Here is a 19,716-nt window from a genome sequence, read left to right on the forward strand (position 1 = left end):
GTGACCATGCTTAACACCATGAAAAAACCTACATTCTATTATCGATATTCACATTTTTGACAATGTCATGTTAACATTCTGTCATTGTCAACAATGTGTATGTCCAAATGTTAAATGTTGACATTCTGTCTGTATTAACCCTGTATTATGGTTAATGTTTCTCCCCACACTGTGACAATGACCTAATACTTTGTTGTACCTATTCTTCTACAGTTACACTGTTAGTTCTGTAGACCTCTTCCAGTTTATGGGAACAGAGATCTAACACCTCTCTGTATTGTTTCTGTATCAATGCCCAGGTCCAGTTTATGAGATCGCTGCAAACACTGACACTCACCTACCAACCATCTGCAATATATCTGTCCATGGAGATTATGACCTAACACATTACTGTACCCTGCCTGGAGGAGAGTGAGCTCTCTAAGCCTAGTCTATGAGAACAGATGCAGACCTAATGCAGAAGTGTCAGGTCAATGTCATGTATCAATAATAGTAGTAGAGTGTCAGCTCTTTAGGTCCAGCCTATGAGAACAGTAGCAGCACAGTGACGCAACACCTCCTATATGTGTTTTCTTTTTTTCTCTAGAAGCCAGGAGTGTGAGAAAGGACAAAAGACTTTTCCCAAAGAAATAAGACCTCATTAACGGTCTAACACCCCCCTCCCTGCCACTCACACAATACCTCCCATCTCCAACCAGCTGACATTATCGACCCCTCCCAGAGACACACACAGAGGGGCTTTTATCTCACTCTCCCACACTCTCTCTCTCATATCACTGCAACAGTCTCATAGACAAGTACAGAGACTCCTGCCAGAGGAGCTATCTCAGCAAGATGCTGGGCCGTCACAGGAAGCTGACCTTTGGGACTCTATGGAATGAAGGTAAGCACAGGCATAATATGTCATTTATAGGTGTTATATAGACATTTTATACATTTTTTTTTGTATATACTGCGACTTTGTATATATTGCATACTTCTATGTATACTTACAAAAACCAACAATACTCCTAACATACAGAACTAAGGGCCTGATTCAGAACCGGACGCAATTAGCGCTCGCTCGTTCAGAAAAAAGGTGTGGCTATTCAAATGAACCATTCGCTCTTTGCGGTCTGTTCACGCCTCTAGGTCTGAACGAGCGAACCAAACATGCGGTCGTTTTTTGGAAAACTACGCCCTCTGGCCGCTCGCATCCTACGTCATGTCCACTATTTATTAGATTAATAGAGTACATCGACCAGTGTATGAACTGCTCGCTATTCTTGTGGTTGGTTTTTCCTACCGCAATCATGCGAGCAGTTCTGACTATAAAATAACCCAGTGACATGGTCAATGACGCTGCTGTATTAATTATGCACACCCATAAAACACCCGTTTTGACCTTTAAGCACGCCTGCGTTCGATCTCCACTCCCCGTTTTCAAGCACCTTCCCTTGTTACCACCCACATACGCCTCCTCATGTCACTCAAAATAGCAGGCATTCGCTATTTAGCGAACAAACGATTTTCGGCCGCACTGACTGGTTCGCGCATGCGTATTACGATCCGTACGCATGCGCAGTTGTGCAAACATCGCTCGGAACAAACGAGCGGCCGCTTACGAGCGGCTCTGAATCAGGCCCTAAGTACAGACTAGAACACTATAAAGAACATGAAATATAACACAGCCCCTAAAATATTATTTCCAGCAAGTTCCATTGTTTATTAATGTACATCTCTGATCATCTTAGGCTATAATATATTGTACATATAAGAGGATGAAACACAACATTGGATAATATATTGTACATATTAGAGGGTGAAACGCAACATTGGACACACTTGCAATCAGTAGTAACACATACAGACACAGACACTGATATTAGGTCACCTAGGGACTGATGAGGAGCGAGTACAATACCTGGAGGTCTGACATATCTTGTGTGAACTGGCATCGTACATGCCCAGAGCCGGGCACATCTGCACATGCAGATTTGTGTAATACTGCCACTTACACTACACCGGCCTCTGCCTGGATGGGGGTAATGAGGTGGGACATGGCGTTACCTTCGGCCATGTACAGATAGTAAGCGCAAGTGCAACTGAAGCATAAACATTTGTGGAAGGAGCATTACTTGCAATTGGTTAGGGACAAACAGCAGATGATGCAGATGCTGGTGGCAAGTACAGCACAATGCTTGTGATTGGCTGTGATTTGTGCCATCTTCATCATTGGGGCAATAGTTTATGCTCTTGTCCGTGTGTGCAAGCAATTTTGTGTAAGATGGGAAGATATGTCTGCTTAGAGATATTTATATCTTGATTAATTCATGCCTAGTAGCTCATTCGGTGTTGCACATAAAATATGTGGTTCTCAACATGGACGTAAATTGGATGTAGGCATCTGATGTGTAATTGGCAGAAACCAGATGCATATGCTAATGTTGCCAACAGCAACGCATATCAGGTACTGGATATGGACATTAAGCAGTGGCGGGCTGGGCCGGGGGGCAGGGTGCCATATGCCCCCCGGGCCGGTAGACTTTTGCCTCAGTGAGGGCCGGTATCACTAGTGCACAGGCATGACTGACGGCCGGGTGACAGGCAGAAAGTGCTCTCAGACGCTCCGACTATAGCAGCATCAGAGCGGCTGGGCAGCATTCTCTGCCTGTTACCGGGCTGTCTGTCACCCTATGTAGCTTGTGGCTGCACACTGAGCAGCGCTCCTTCCGAGGCCGCTCCGCTGCAGGGGCTGTGCACCTACCTCTGTGTCCTCTGTCCCTTCCCCGGGCTCCTTCCTCTCCCCGGCTAAGGCTCCGCCCCCTCTCCAGGAGGCCCCGCCCCCTCTCTTACCCTGTCTGACTATATTAATCTATCTCCTCCTGTCCCTGCTGAAGACCCCGCCCCCTCACCCCGAGTCTCCGCCCTTTCTTTAGTCTAGCCTGTCTGTGTGATCTCTTCCTGTACCCTGGAGCTCCGCAGGGACCAGAGACAGAGCAGCCTTCCAGGCAGGCAAGTGCCAGTGGTGGACTACATGTTTACATGACATTTGAGAGGGAAGGGGGGGGTGTTGGAATACTTATGCAATGGGGGGCTGTAGTTATTTATATCTTGGGGGGGATGGGGTGTTTTAATACTGTCTGTGCTGGGGGTGATGTAATAATGTGTGTGAATGTGGGTGGGGGGTATTATTATTGTGTGTGAGGGCTACTGTATACTCATAATACCTGTGTTATATGTGGGTCACTGATGATTTCTGCATAATCTGGTGATTACTGCGTTATCTGGCAGCCATTACAAAGCTCCCTGATCAGGTGGTCATTGAGAACCTCTCTGCATTATATGGCAGTCACTGCGACACTCCCTGATCTGATGGTCCCTGCGAACCTCTCTGCATTATATGGCAGTCACTGCGACACTCCCTGGTCTGATGGTCATTGTGAACCTCTCTGCATTATAGGGCAGTCACTGCGACACTCCCTGATCTGATGGTCCTTGTGAACCTCTCTGCATTATATGGCAGTCACTGCGACACTCCCTGATCTGATGGTCCCTGCGAACCTCTCTGCATTATATGGCAGTCACTGCGACACTCCCTGATCTGATGGTCCTTGTGAACCTCTCTGCATTATATGGCAGTCACTGCGACACTCCCTGATCTGATGGTCCCTGCGAACCTCTCTGCATTATATGGCAGTCACTGCGACACTCCCTGGTCTGATGGTCATTGTGAACCTCTCTGCATTATATGGCAGTCACTGCGACACTCCCTGGTCTGATGGTCCTTGTGAACCTCTCTGCATTATAGGGCAGTCACTGCGACACTCCCTGATCTGATGGTCCTTGTGAACCTCTCTGCATTATATGGCAGTCACTGCGATTCTCCCTAATCTGGCTGTCACTGCAAACCTCTCTACATTATTTAAAGCACACCCACATTAGGCACACCTAATTAGGCTATTATAATGTGTCTTTTCTCCATTGCAATGCGCTGGTGGAGAAATCGGGCCACTTACTTGTGTCTGCCCCCCAGGCCAAAAGTTGCCAGCCAGCACCTGACAGTAAGACTATTTTTGTTTTTTTTAAAGCGCATTTTACACCCAACTTTGCACCAGCCTCATAGGCTGCGGGTATATACTGAAATGTATAAGCTGCTATGCAAAAATATGCAAATGTTGCAGCCGCCAGGAGAAGTATTGAGATGCCCATCTGCGACTTTGCAAATCCAAGCATCTGCGTACAAAGTCGCAGCATTGGTCGCAGTCCTGGTCCCACTGTGGCTGTGGGGAGACTCTGAAGTCACATTTACCGCGTATAAGATTGCAGATGCAGGCAGCGTCATGCCCGGAAAATGGTTGCATTTTTGCCGCCACTCCGTTACCTCCCCCAAACGCTGCCGGCTTGTCAATCACACTGCGATTTAAAAGTCGCAGCGTGCAACTATGGTAAAGTACTTTGCTGCATGCGCAGTTTAGCGATAATGGTTAATGTTAAGCGCTAAGTCTAACTAAATGTATTTATTAACACAAAAAGTTATATATTATTTTTTTTTAGTGAAAGACAGATTTAAAGTTTTAAAGGATTCAGCTAAGGAGGTGCCATCTTAGTGTAACTTTGTTACAGGTGTGATTAATGTCTATTTAATGATTCCCAAATGTGCCCAGATAACGAACATCTCTTAGAGCCACCAATCGTAGCAGTAAGAGATGAAGGACAGGGGCTATGTACCATTCTTTTCATACCGGGGACAGCTTCTACGATATGCAGCTATTCCAAAGAATGGTAAAACCCAGCATGTCGCTGCTCGTCATGACGGACAAAGATCGCGCTGCCGGGTTCTGCCCTGGCATTGTCCCAGCACATCCGCGGCCTGGGTTAAAAAACTCTGCTACCTAAATGCGGGATATTCATGTGGAAAATGCCACTTCAATGAATAGCAAGGAACAAAGCTTAATACATAGGATCCATTGTGAGAATAGCATTCAATGTACAGAAAAAAAATTAAACTGTATTATACACTTGAACCACATGTAAAAAATAGTTCCATAAACAAGTCTGACATTATCCCTGGAAATTAGCGATGGTTGGCAGCTAAGCACATATAGTACTCTATGTAATCTATACAATGCTATATGTTAAGAGGGACAATAGGATTTGAGTTAAAAATGGGAATTGTTAATTTTAAATAATGAGATACAGTAGAACATCATTATATGCTAAGATAACAAGGGATTGTTACAAAACTAAAGCTAAATTAACTATAATTCAAACACATTGTTTCATTATCTAAAGGGCAACTTCTCTGCTTATTTTTCCATAGTTTGTATCTGTTAGAACAAACCTTCATAGATGAAAAGTAGTTTAACTGCATAGAACAATATGACATCTCTTAGTACAGAAAAACAAATAACTTCTAAACATCTGTAGAATAACATCAGTGCATATACTTACACTAATGCTGGCCATACACGCTACAATTATCGGGGCGATCCACCTGATATCAGCGGATCACCCCGATAATTGTAGCGTGTGTGCGGGCGACCGAGGGTTAAATATTGCTCGGTCGGGCATGCAGGATTGTCCAGCATGCCCGTCCGATGCGATATTTACCTGGTAACTGTCGGCCGCATCGGGCAGTGTATGCCCAGCGCTCCGACATACAGACATTTCCTGTGTTCCTTCCTACGGAAGGAACAGGGAAATGTCTCCTCCCCCGGGGGCGGAGCGCGGATGTTGGGCTATACACTGTGAGATTTCTCTCACAGGGTATGTCGGCGACATCTGCAGCTGGCAGCCGGCCAGATAAAATATCTGTCGGTCTGACAGACATTTTATCTGGCTGTGTATGCCCAGCATTAGGGAGTATATGTATGGAAAAGAATTAAGCTGTAAATCTGATAAAAATATGTATCCGGGTATCACCAGCGACAGTCTTCGCCGGCTTCCTCCAGCAGTAGTTCCCCCCATGCAAAGCACAGTCCAAGCCTAACACTGACATCAACAGCGGCAATATAATGCCTTATGATTAAAATAAAGCATTCTTGCAACTGGCTATATTATTAATTATTCAGTGGTGGGTATCCTACTAGTAGCGCTGCTAATTGGTCGCGGCGGGGCTATCCAATTAGCCCCGAAGTTGCGCCCGCCGCCGGCAGTTATCGTGGATATTTTTCGGGACCTGATGTGTCCCGAAAAATAATCCACGATAAATGCTGTTTTTTCACCACCTAAACGGCGAAAACAAATAGGTCCACAAGCTTATCGCGGGTCCTATGTGTTTTCGGGAGAGCGATCCTATTATTTTGACTGGGAAAAAAAAAAAAAAAAAACATCGGCGAAAAACAGGGTAATCACCCAAAAAAAACATTTTTCACTGAATGCAACAATCCATTAGCGCCCGAACAATGTTCGGGGCTAATTGGATACCCCCAAATGAAGGCGGGCATCCAGTGGAGTGCTCATATGTGCGCAGCGACTGCACTGCAATTATGTTCGTACAGAGGAATCATTCGCTACGCGAGTGATAGGTAGTCAGCGTTTGGGGGAGGTAACGAGGGGGAGGGGGGATAGCTAGGCAAACACAGGCATGTCTGACCGTTAATTGCTGTTTCATGGGCGTGCATAACAGTCACTGCGATCTATTTCTCAGCATGAGAGCTCTCTGGACCTCATTCAGTCGGTCGTTAGCGGCCACACGGTCGTACGCATCCGATGTTTCCAAACCACGTATGCGTACGGTTAGTTGTGCGCATGTACGTACGAGACCTTGCGATTCAAAATGCTGTCGATCGTACGGCTTCCGAGAGTTGATTGACATGAAAGGCCTTTGTGGGTGTTGACGGGGTGGTGGTCTAAAAACGCAGGCGTTCCTCACCGTTTTCAGGGGCGTACATAAATTTACTGCTATGACCGACATAGAAGTTTGGAAGTAGTAAAACGTCACTCTGCGAGCAGGTTAGAGGCCTGGCTGATCGTACAGCTTGAGGTTGGGTATGTGCTATCTCAAGCCCCAGAGTACAATCGATACTATTGAATGTGACTGATGTTATGTTTGATGTTTCTATTTTGTGCCACACAATGCAAGCAGCTAATAATCGTTTGTTGTTGCTAATAACACTGCTAATTGGCATGTAATTGATTCAGTTGCGTTAGCATTAGCGAATAATAAGAATAAATTTCATCGGGATGGCTTATTCTATGCGTTTTTTTGTTCATTTTTGGTGTAATTTGCACACAACACAAGCGGCCGCAACCATCATAAGAAAATTAACATACAGCGACTGACAACGATTGACTCGATCGCTAACTGCTATCACTCATTAGCTAGAGGAGGTGCTTTGTTCATGTATGGGCGTCACTTTGGTTGCAATCGCCCGGCCGTGCGATTGTTTTTTTTCTGATTCTCGATCGTTAGGCGTACGACCGAGCGGCCGCTTACGACCGACACTGAAATGAGGTCCTAAGTGTGTCAGGAGAGCTGCAGAGTTTACCGCTGGTCAGACGTGACTTATTTGCTGCGTGACTGCCCGATGTTGCCGATGTTTACGCTGTAGCACGTCATCGGACAGATATGAGAAAGCAGCAGTGGGCGTCCCTGTGCTCGGGTAAGCTTTGGAAGCATTACCATATTTTCGCAGCTGCGTTTCGTGCAAAATCGCAGGTGCAATTGCATTAACGTCCGCTGCTGATTCAGGCCCAAAGCCCAGTTTACGCAGTGCAGAAGACATCAGGACTTTTTTATTTAAATTGAGGCAATAACAGATTTTAGTAATAAAAGACTTAGGGGTATATTTACTAAAGTGAGAGTTTTTAGAAGTGTAGATGTTGCCCATAGCGACCAATCGGATTCTACTTAACATTTAACTAGCACCTTCTAGAAGATAATAGCTAGAATCTGATTGGTTGCCATGGGCAACATCTCCATTTCTAAAAACTAAATTTACCCCTACTAGTCGCAAATTGCCAAATAGACCACTTAGATTAGGTGAAAGGCAAAACAAATTTTCACAACAGCGCCCCTGGTGGACACATATTGAAATATTGTGCACAAATAACTACATACAACCACTTCTCTAGTGTGGGATGCAATTCTCAGTATTCTCATTCTGTATTCTATACAATTCCTTATACAATATGCAGTAGGATAGGCTAGGAATAGGATGGTGACAACACAACAAATCCATAAAAAATGCTTTATTAGTATTATTATTATTATTAGTATTATTATTAAAAAAGCATTTTTTTTACATATAAAAGGTTTTTCAATATTTGTTAAATACATTTTTAAACTTTTTTCTTTTTTTTTTTTATTATTGAAGCTGAAAAGAAAGTTCAAGCCCGTATCACTTATGTCCACATCTGCAAGGAAAAAAATATCAAGCAAGCAGATTGCTCTCCAAAATGGGTCTTCCTATGATAAATGGGCCAATGTGTTATTGTGAATTCTGCTTGCTCTGATCTTCCATCTGCTTTAATGGTACGTGCCCATTTCACGCCCTTTAGAAACACCCCATTATATCAAGCTGCACTTTGTTTTGCAAGTTGGTGCAAAATGTTCTATCAGTCCAACCTAGCACCCGTTTAGGGGCACCCTTCCATTCATGTAAATATATTGCGGAAGATGTAACTCCCTATGTATGTGAATATAGCATGCGGCTTGTAAGAGCTGTACGACACAACGTTCCGTTATAATACAGGGTCTCTATTGTAGGGTTCAGAACAATTAGAGCAAGGGATTTATATGTCTGTCTGTCTGAAAAGACTTAGCATAGAGACAGCCAAGCATGTAGTCTTGTAGACGGATGGAGAGAGACCTTTGTCTGTTGCTGTCTGATGGAGACGGGTGGGGATAGAAGCTTTGGGCGGCTGAGTGAAGCCAGTTACAAATTGGGGAACATATACAGAAACCGACTTGGATTTCACATGGGCCACATATTTGAAATGTTCCAACCAGCCATTATTATTATTATATATTATTACATATATGTCACCTCGCAGATAACAGAGCAGGGCTGAGGTATAATGACACAATTACTACAACTGCATAGCTGGGAAATTTCTATACCAGCTTATCGGACATGAATGGCTCCTTACTACACAGCATTTCCTACTTGTGGACAATCTCCAGTGGAACCGCCAGCTGGTTTGTTTGCAGCCACTATTTGTTCTCCGTGGCATCACTGCAGAGAGGCATCGGCATTGTTATTTTAGCTGGGCGGTACTGTCAAGTGAGCAGAGATGAGGGGAGATTGAGGGACTACTGATTCCAAATACCCCTGCATCAACACCCGCTCACTTTAACTGGAGAAACCACCTCCCATTAAATACAGCGGCGCTGCACCGCTTGATCTGTATTAAGGACAGCTGAGGATAACATATTAGCGCAGCATGAGCCAAGGGAGACGGTATGATTGTTTGTGCCTAGCCATACTTGCTATAGCATTAACCTATTGCACTGGAGAAATTGGCATCTTATTTTGCTTACCGTAACGCTATATTACCTGACCTGTACAACGGATAGGTAGAGCGCTTTTTCAGTATTCGGCTGGCAAGTCAGTACATGACATTTAACTGTTGTATGGTGGACACATGATCAATATTCTAATTGGACTGCTCTGGGCATTTCACCTTCTGTATTGATTTAAAATATTCATGCCATATCATGCACAAGTAGCAAAGTGGTTTTTAGTATAGATATATATGCTCAATAGAGGTTTATTGTTTTGTGTATTGTATATATTGACTAATGTGAGTTGTATTTGTCTGTAGATTATGTGTATTTTTAATTGTGAACAAATATCAGATTAAAAATTAATATATTAACAAATTAGTCCAAATTTCCTATTTTGGAGCCATGACTGATTTATGTATGCATGTGAAGTCTGCTATCTTGCAGTAGATTCCTTTATATTAGCGCAGTCTGATGCAAATTGCATGAATGGCTCCAAGGGCAAAATTTACTATGCGGTGTGATCAAAGTCCTGGTGGTTTTGTGATTCACCGATTTACTAAGCGCAAAATTGCAGAGAAAGCACTTTACAATAGAATAGAGCATAATTGAATATCACAACACCCTGGATGTTTTAGACCATAGAAAGAATAGAATAAAAGACCCCTAATTGATCAAGCAGTGGTTTTGAAAACCGCCATCAAACCCTTTCAAACAATAGATCAGCCAGTGGCAAGAAAATTTGGGTTAAGCAGTCTATACATAACTTTCATCATTTTGTTTAAAAAGTACAAAAATAGTTAAAAATTATGAAAAAATAAATAAAAATGTGCTGTCCCTCTTAAATTAATAACCAGCCCTGGACCGCTGACCCTGAGCTGGTATTGGAAAAAAAAACCAGCATGGGGATCCCCCTAGTTTCCAATCAACACCACCACGCTGAGCAAGCCAGGGGAAAAACACCATAACAGGGAGACACAACATGGGGTCCTCCTGCCATGACATTGACCAGCCCCAAATGGTCATGTCATGTCCTCTGATGAAGACAGCTGTGTATGTGAATGTTCCCATAGTAGATAATGGTGTACATACCTATTCTCTGTGCCGATAGTTGTATATGTAAATTGCCCCAGTGCAGATAATGGTGCAGATAGCTGTGTATGTAACTTGCCATGGTGCATATGGCTGTGTATATAAATTGCCCCAATGCTGATAGCAGTCAGCCTGGTAGAGATAGCTGTGTATATACCTGTCCCCTAGAAGAGATGGCTGTGTATACACTTGTCCCCACATGTACAATACCTCGGCCCCATCCTGTAACACTAGTCATGCCGCTGGAATGTGAATTTGTCATCTGATAAATTCCACAAGCAGCATCTTTGTAAGCCAAGCGTAGCTCTGTGTGGGTGCCTGAAAAAGTGGGCAGAGAACAGCCAACTGTTCATTTTGTCATTTATAATAAGCTTATCTCAATCTTAGTATTGTGTGAGCCATTTATATCACCCAGCAGCACATACAGATGTGTCCTCATACATCGAGCCTCCCTGCGCGTTAGACAGCCCTTCTGATCGCGCCTATAGTCTGTGTGCGTCTGCATGCGAAATGCTACGCTACAGTGTCACAGCCTCTTATACTAACGTAGCATTTCACATACAGATACACCCGCAGACGCAAAGAGAACATAGGCATGCCACATATCATTTTAATCATTTGAAGGTAAAAAATTGCATGAAAGACACCCTGCGCTACGGAGTCACACGGAGCTGCCACGTTATGTGTGGCGCAATTTGTAGCGCATGCAGGGTAGATGTATGTGGGCACATCTGTATGTAGTTGGCGGACGTACGCGTGCTTTTCTATTACTGAAACGATGAGACCCATTTTGCACGTAGGTGCAATAAACATAAAACATCCAGGGGGTGCGAAGTGGCCATGAAGCGACCACAGGTGCCCATGGTAATTGAGTAGTCCTCCAGCTGTTTTGGAACTACAAACCCCAGCATGCTCTCCAGGTTTTGTTCTACACTTAGAGCAAACATGAGGAGAGTACAAGGCAGCTACAGTGAAAGCAATAATTACACATATCATGACAATATAGGCAGACTAGACAACCTGTTAGGCACATTTAGGGTATTAGAGCATGATTAAGGTAATCTAGAAAACCTGGGAAGAGGGTGTAAGAAGCCTGGCACAGTGTGGCAGGACTGACTGGCAAGGAAAGGGAAGGGTGCAGCTTCCAGGGAGACAGGGCACATAGCTGGTGTGTTATCAATACAATGTCAGTATGTGGTGTGGTCCATGGATTATCCTGTCTATTCAGCCCTAGGTGTGTGTTATTCATGTGCATATTTAGTCCAGCAAGTTCACCATTGTTTGCTTATTGAATATCTGACCTGCTGCTATCAGATGAAACCTGGAATGTGGCAGCTCTAGTTATACTGCATTCCCAATATCCCGGCACCGGTCGCTGGATGGTTTCAGCTATGGCAGGAATCTGACGTTATAATATGCAGCCATATAAGGCAGGGAGGAAGCTGTGAGGTGCGTGTCCAGGTGAGAATGGGCAGGTATACTAGGGAATAGGCTAGGACAGCTCAGTCTCAGCTGAACACTGACATACTGTAGGTGTAGACGGAGGATCGTGTATAATATCTGGATAAACCTGTCTCAAAAGCTCACTGGGTACACTGCCAGGTATGTGACCGTCTCCTATGTTACTATATCAATGTGTAGAAGCAGATTTATATCCATGTGTCAGTGATCTATGATTTTAACAATAATAGAATTACAAATATACATAGAGTGCTGGGATAATCAGCAGTTTACAGTCGTTAATGAATAACACCATGCAAACACACAGAACTGTATATATGTATAATTCTCACGGTGTGCTCCATATATGCCTCTAGAAAACATACTGCTCAGATGCGGTGGGCACAGGCTATATTCCCATGGGCTCTGCCATGGGGAGCTGCTCATTCACTTACAGCAAACAGTGTATATTTATACGATAAGAAGACGTGGAGGAGACTCTCTTGTCCCTTCAATAATGACTGTGGCAGAAGCAAAATTAGATCATTCAATTAATTTGCGGCCATAGAGAAAGACAGTTGGGGTATATTATTGTATAGATCAGAATTAAACATAGTAAAGTGATTTATGATATAACAAAATGAGAGGTGCGATCCAAACTAATAGAAATTGTTCTGGTCTCCAAACACAAAGAGAATTGAATGGACAAGCACCATAGTTTGATACGATGTACAAACATATGCATCAGGTATCAAACTAATGAGATCTCATTCCTTGAAATTGTTTCATCATTTACAGAACAAAGGGCCTGATTCAGAGCCGCTCGTAAGCGGCCGCTCGTTCGCTCCGAGCGATGTTCGCCCAACTGCGCATGCGTATGGGTTGTAATACGCATGCGCGAACCAGTCATTGCGGTCGGAAATTGTGTGCTCGCAAAATAGCGAATGCCTGCTAATTTGAGTGACAGAATGAGGCGTTTGTGGGTGGTAACAGGGGAAGGTGCTTGAAAACGGGGAGTGGAGATCCGAACGCAGGCGTGCCAAACGGTCAAAACGGGCGTTTTAAGGGTGTGCATAATTAACAAAGCAGCGTCATCGACCACGTCACTTGGTTGTCTTTTAGCCTGAACTGCTCGCATGATTGCGGTAGGAAAATCCTACCACAAGCACTGCGAGCAGTTCAGATGCCTTTCGATGTACTTGATTAACCTAATAAATAGCGGAGATGACGTAGGATGCGAGCGGCCAGGGGGCGTTTTTTAAAAAATAGCGAGCGCATGTTTCGTTCGCTCGTTCAGACATAGAGGCGTCAACAGACCGCAAAGAGCGAGCGCTCTATTTAAATATCCGGCCCCTTTTTCTGAACGAGCGAGCGCAAATAGCGTCCGGCTCTGAATCAGGCCCAAAATAGTTCTAAACTAATTATTTTTTTTTGCTTTTTTTATTTATATTATACAATAGGTCATCAGCCTCTATACTGTATATTGTCTCTTGAATGTGGGTCTGATTCACATATGCACGCAAATGCCAATGCTTCTGCAGACTGAGCGAGACTCTGCCATTGCGCATGCGTGGAAGCCGCACTGCACTCACGATGTGATTTATTTGCAATTACGCTCGCACAGAGGATTCACTCGCAAAGTAAGTGACAGATAGTCAGTGTTTGGGGGATGTAATGGGGGTGGTTAGGAAAACGCAGACCGTATAAATGCCTTTTCATGGGCGTGCATAAATTAGCCATTGCCATCTCCTTCACAGCATGAGAGTGTGTGAGACAGGTCAGACTTCACTCAGAAAGTGCGTGGCTGCCAGATCGGCTTTGATATTCCCGATGGTCACTCTATTGCACGTCGTCAGACGGATATGAGAAGGCAGCAGCGGGCTTTGGAGACATTACCATATTTTCGCTACTGCGATCCATGAGAGATCGCAGCTTCAATGGCATTTGCATGCAGATCTGAATCAGGCCATATGTGTACCACTATTTCCACCTTCCTTATCAGTGCTTACTTGTATGAAATGTTATATTTAGAATGCATAAAATTGACGCCATGTGCTTTAAAGTTGTAAGTGTATGAAAATTTATACTGTCATCCTGTATTGCTGCAGGACACTGTCATTAATCAGCTGACTCCTGACATTTACATAGTGCTGTACTGCAGGTGTCATTACATGATGTTTGCATTGCAGAAAACTGCACCTAACAATGCATAGCAATTTATATATTTCCTTTTGTGTTTACAGAGCGTTCAGAGGGTTGTGTGCTGATAGGGCGCACGGCTGTATATCGACGCCTCATGGATCCTCCCACGGGTTGCAGTGGTCCAGCAGTTTCTCATTATGCCCAATTAGCAAGTAACCATGGAGGAAATAGAGAATATACGGTCAGAAGTAAATGCTTTGAAAAATCAGTCTCAGAAGATTCAGGTGTGGAGATACCACCTCCTTCCCCTTTTGGGTCTGAGAGCAGCTATAACCCAGATGAGCCAGAGAGTCTAGAAAGCTCCACCCCTGAGTATTCTGAGACTCCAGAAAGCTCCGCCTCCGAGGATCCTGACAGCCTGAAAAGCTCTGGATATGAAAAAAAAGATTCATATTCACCCTCTGAGGAGTCACACACACTGGAACATTCTGCTACTAAGAATCCTGGAAGTTTTACAATGCATCCCCAGAAGGATATTGACAGACTGGAATATTTTCACCCTAAGCAGCGGGAAAGAGACACGTCAGGTGTGCCCCATAAGCTTGAACAGGCAATCCTTAGGAGCAGACGGCCGCGGAGCACTAGCAGGGAGTCTATCCAGAACAGGGCAGCAAGATATAACAGGAAATATCCGGGTTCACTAAAGGAACAATGTAGAGGGAAAAACTTCTCCCACCAAGCGAGGAGCCCAACTCGTCACATTGAAGAAAATAAGGTCAGTCCTACATACATTACATATAGTTTGAGCAATTTATCTTTTATTTCTACAAAGAATTAAAAAAACAGCGCTATATGTGAATGAGCGTAATTACCAATGGGCAGTGAGGTCGTAATAATATTCAAATTTAATACAATAACCCTAAAAACACATGAAAATAAGCATGCACATAATCTAATAAAATAACTAAATAAAAAAGCCACATACTAGTGTGAATAAATCATATCTGTTATTGTATTAAATTTGAATATTATTACGACCTTACTGTCCATTGGTAATTACGCTCATTCACACATAGCGCTGTTTTTTTCATTCTTTGTTTACATTCTATTTAAAGGGGCTGACACCCCCTTTCACCAGCAGCTCTCTGACATCGCTTGGGGTTTTGTTGATTTTTATTGATATATTTTATTTCTATAATGCTAACATCAGGTAAAGCTGTACAGATAACTTTATACTGACATATCAGTTTGTGCCCCAGGAGAGCTTACAATCTAATAACACTAACACAAATTCACAAGCAGTGGGGCCAGGTAACCAAGCAACAAGTGTTATTACTCCGGGGGGAACTAGATAATCCTGAAGATCCCCAGAAGAACACAGGGAGAATATACAATTCCACCAGTCCCATATATATATATATATACACATATATACACATATATATGTATATATATATATATATATATATATATATATATATATATATAAATAAATAAATAATCAGACACTCACTGTTCTCACTTTGTCATATGTAGGATCAGGACGCCCTGCCTCTCCCAGGTGATGGACTCCGATACCTAGAGAGTCTGTGTGACATGTTAGAGCAAATTGCAGCGCTACAGCAAAGGAATCTGAGGCTCCAGCATGAAAAGAAGGAGACAGAGGAGAGGCTGCGCAACCGAGTGAGTACCAGCAATAAGGGATACAAGCTAAGCCATACAGTAATCTGCTGCTGTCTGACATTCGCTGGCTGAAGGGAAAAATAGGCATAAATATAACTCAATGTAAAAAAGGGGGGTTCTCAGTGCCCCAGAAATCCTCAGTGTAATGGTCTCTTGGAGTTTGCCCAAAGTGTATTTATTACATTCACAAGGTGAGCGTTATTACCTATCGACTGGGACAATTCATCATTTTTTAAAACAGTGGTGAATATTTCAGTAAGACGGACACTCAGCAGTTCAACACCAGATGGCACTTGGGTCAGGGTTATGGTGAAGATAAGGCTAAAATTGCAGCAAAAAAAAAAGTGCTGACTGTTTTTGTGTTAACTATATGCGTGTCGACCATTTGACAGTCAACCTTTTATACATGTTGCCCATTTGTGCCGTCGACAATGTGTCGACCATTTGTATCTGTCAACCTTTTGTCTATCTACCATCTGATATCGATGTATTGAATGTCTATCTAGATAGTGTCAATCTTCTGTACGACACCCGTATTTTTCTTCTTCTAGTCTTGGTTCCACAATATAACATAACTAAAAAAGAACCCAACTCCAAGAAACTATTATACTGAGGATTGCAGAAGTGCCAGGAAATCCCCTTAATACATTGACTCTTACAGGAGACCTATTGAAGGGCGTCTTTCCCTGGTTAATTCCTCCGCTGATAATTCTACTGGCGCAGGTCTATAAGAAACTTTCATATGTATAACCACAACGGCCTATTTAGAGGTGAAGAAGTAGCTGCACTAATTCAGAATAGTAAAAGAAAAAAAAAAACATCTTTAACATCTACTTCTAGAAGTGACACCTCAATACGAATAAAACGTTTCTTATTGTATTAGATTTATATCGGTCACTTTGGTAGGAAGCGCTGATGTGAGCTGTTCCCTTTTTGTAGGTGCTAATCTTAGATTCATGTGTGTGTGGTGGCTCTCAGGCCCGCAGGGATTCAGACCTGACTGATAACTCCCCTCCCAATGGCGGAACCTGGACAGCCCAGCATTACAGGAAGAGATCGACCTCCCACGCGGGAATGTTGATCGGCTTGGCCGGACACACAGGTGAGAGACTGGAATGACGCTCCAAACAGTCACTGCTACTACACTATGTACATAGTGACTTATTAAGCTGCTGACTTTAAGGGGTCGATTCAATTAGAGGAGATGTGCGGTGAGGCAGAGGATGTGCCACTGGGTCGCCGGCAACAGCACCCTTCATAGCCTCTAAATAGTGCATTTTAGTTTGCAGCCCCCCAAAAGGGTGCGAATTAAACTGTATGATATAGGGACTACCGCATGTACTGTATGGGTGCGCACTGCATTGCACATAACAGAATCAACACTATCGGTTCTATAATACCTGTACTGCAAGCCTCAGAAGAGGTTTATTTTGCGGCTGCGCTTGGAAAGTTTGACTGACATTCTTATAAGTTTCATTTTCTTTTACAGACAGAACTCTGAGAGAAACAGACAAAATGGAATCTCAGTATGTGAGTGTCCCAAACCTGCAGGCAGGAGGCAGACCAAGAGCAACCCCAAGCTACAAAGTGAGTAATCTCTCATCTCCAGAAGACAGACTGGCACATTACACACACGTCACTCATTCCCACAATGTACGTCTTCCACCTTTAGCATAAGAAGCAAACCTCAAGGTATCACAGGATACAGACTACAAAGAGCAGTAACCAGGGTAAAACGGTTGCGATACTATAGAAGAGTAAAAGATGGCCGATGATGCCTCAGATCAGCAATATTCACACATATAAAATCGCCACTTGTGATACAAACAGTCAGGGGCATAACTAGGTATTTGAAGGCCCCATAGTAAAAGTTGGTAATGGCCCATATGCACCACCCAATGGTGACAAATGTATATAAACACATGTAACTTTGACAAGGAAGATGGGCCCCCCTCAGCTCTAGGCCCCATAGCAGCTGCACCCCTTGCACCTATGGTAGTTACGCCCATGCAAGCAGCCCAAATGAGGGTAGGATAGGTGAGCACCTTGAAGTGTATTGAGTGGACCATTTAGGTGCTGTGTTACCAAAACCAAGGTAATCACAACAGATTTGCTTTATAAACTACATCCAGTGGAGATGGCTATTGTGTGTGCTGGCCAACATTCAACCAATAAATTCGCTAACATGTGCCAGTGGTATGTATCCCTGTAGGCTGCCCCCTGATGAATACTGAATATGTCCAGTGAGCCTAGGTTTAAAGATTTGACCACTCCCCCAGCCTCATGTGCTTGGCGACACCCTTTGCCATCACAACGCTGCAGTACTATAGGTCACATCCCTTGCCTACATCCCACCTGTAACTTAGACATAAATGTATTGTAACAGGAACTACAAATGATGTATTCTCTGTGTTAGCATGCACGCCTACCAAACCAACACCCTGCAGCCCTCCATTATAGTAGTATGTATACATATAAATTAATAACAATAAGACCCTGCAAACCCAGACCTATTTATTTATTCAAGAGGCAACCTAGGTGGCGATTCCACAAAATGGCTTCCTCCTCTGTGTGTAGGTGATGGGCACAATATGTTTATTGTAACAAAGTTCTCTCTTATTCCTACAGGCAGAAGTGTCACAGTGGTATAAAGTGAAGGATATGATCACTAAACTAGCCCGTAAAAGTGCAGGACCATCAGCCGGTCATGGGAGCGCTCACACCGCAGAACCACACTACAACTGCAGGTATGGGAACAGCCCATTGTCAGATCATTTTGGCATTTGTGCAGATAAGATGCAGCAGCAATAAGTGTTGTTATAGTAACTAACGGTCTCTTCCTTCCCACCTCACAGGTCACAGACTCTGCTAGAAGGAACTTCTCAACACCCGAAAAGACTATTCCTGCCCGGACTGGTGATTAGACCACGAAACCACAACCAACAGTTCCGGCGAGAGACTGTTTCCTAGGGAAATAGACTGATGGAGGAATGCACTGTACAAAACACATTTACTTCCAGTCACACAAGCCTGGGGGAAACGCACCAGTATCTGGGAAGACTAACAATGGCAATAAGTAGCACTGCCAGGGAATGTACCTCCTTTCTCCAGCCATACCCTGCACTAAGGTGTTATCAGCAAAGGACTTACTGACCGCTGCAGCTCTCTGGTCAGAGGACATACATTATCACAATGTACGAACATTACCAATTGTATCAGTATGCAGAGCTGCACAATATATATATGTATCTATAGGTATGTACAGAACTACATTTGTATATATGTGGTTAATTTATAAATATAATTGGAATTAAAATATAAATATTTTATTTAACAAAATTGTATTTATTTATATATGTTATACAAAAAAACTAGAGTCGGCAGTGTTATTTCACAGTTTCAGCTTGCCACAGCCCACCACCACAATGAGGACACTACTAACAACTAGTCATAGCTATAATTCTGAGACTGTGGCTTTGCTCATTTGGTTGATCACAGCGCCCCCTGCACATAGCTCTGTAGGGATTTATACGGAGTATCCAGGCTGTTAAGGTGCATACACACTAGACGATTCGCTCCATGAGCGATATAGTCTAGCGCGTGTCCCCGGCAGGGGTGTGCTGAATGTAGATAACGTCATTGAGCACACACACTGAACGATATCATTAACGATGTCGTTCAGTGCCGGGCAACCTCCCTCGTCCCCGAACATGCAACAACCTGACAATATTGTCAGGTTGGCCTGCATGTTCGAGCGACAAACGATAGTGACCAACGACAGAGCGCGCATCGTTGCTCGTTCGTCGTTATGGTTCATCGATTTAGCGTACACACTGGCCGATTTAGTGAAGGACTGAATGATAGCGATATCGTTATCGTTCAAAATATCAGCAAGTGTGTACACACCGGCAATAACTGATGTCTGCAAA

General features: G+C 43.6%; 1 protein-coding gene and 1 long non-coding RNA gene across 3 annotated transcripts in view; one reads left to right on the plus strand and one right to left on the minus strand.

Annotated features, from left to right (window-relative positions):
- LOC148509380 (uncharacterized) overlaps positions 1-19,716 on the minus strand; it is a 246,375-nt gene that overhangs the window by 192,648 nt on the left and 34,011 nt on the right. The window lies entirely within an intron of this gene.
- Positions 813-19,092, plus strand: CUNH8orf58 (chromosome unknown C8orf58 homolog). 2 transcript variants are annotated; one of them, XM_088443266.1, is made up of 7 exons: positions 813-883; positions 14,206-14,879; positions 15,641-15,787; positions 16,727-16,889; positions 17,277-17,374; positions 18,416-18,534; positions 18,643-19,092. In XM_088443266.1, exons 1-7 carry the CDS (start codon positions 835-837, stop codon positions 18,755-18,757), a joined length of 1,365 nt encoding a protein of 454 aa, XP_088299392.1. In that variant the 5' UTR covers positions 813-834; the 3' UTR covers positions 18,758-19,092. The 2 variants fall into 2 exon arrangements, with proteins under 2 accessions (XP_088299392.1, XP_088299393.1); XM_088443267.1 differs by lacking the exon at positions 813-883 and adding an exon at positions 12,036-12,124.

Source organism: Taudactylus pleione, unplaced genomic scaffold (assembly GCF_031769625.1).
Source record: "Taudactylus pleione unplaced genomic scaffold, aTauple2 ptg000329l, whole genome shotgun sequence".
Lineage (NCBI taxonomy): Eukaryota > Metazoa > Chordata > Amphibia > Anura > Myobatrachidae > Taudactylus > Taudactylus pleione.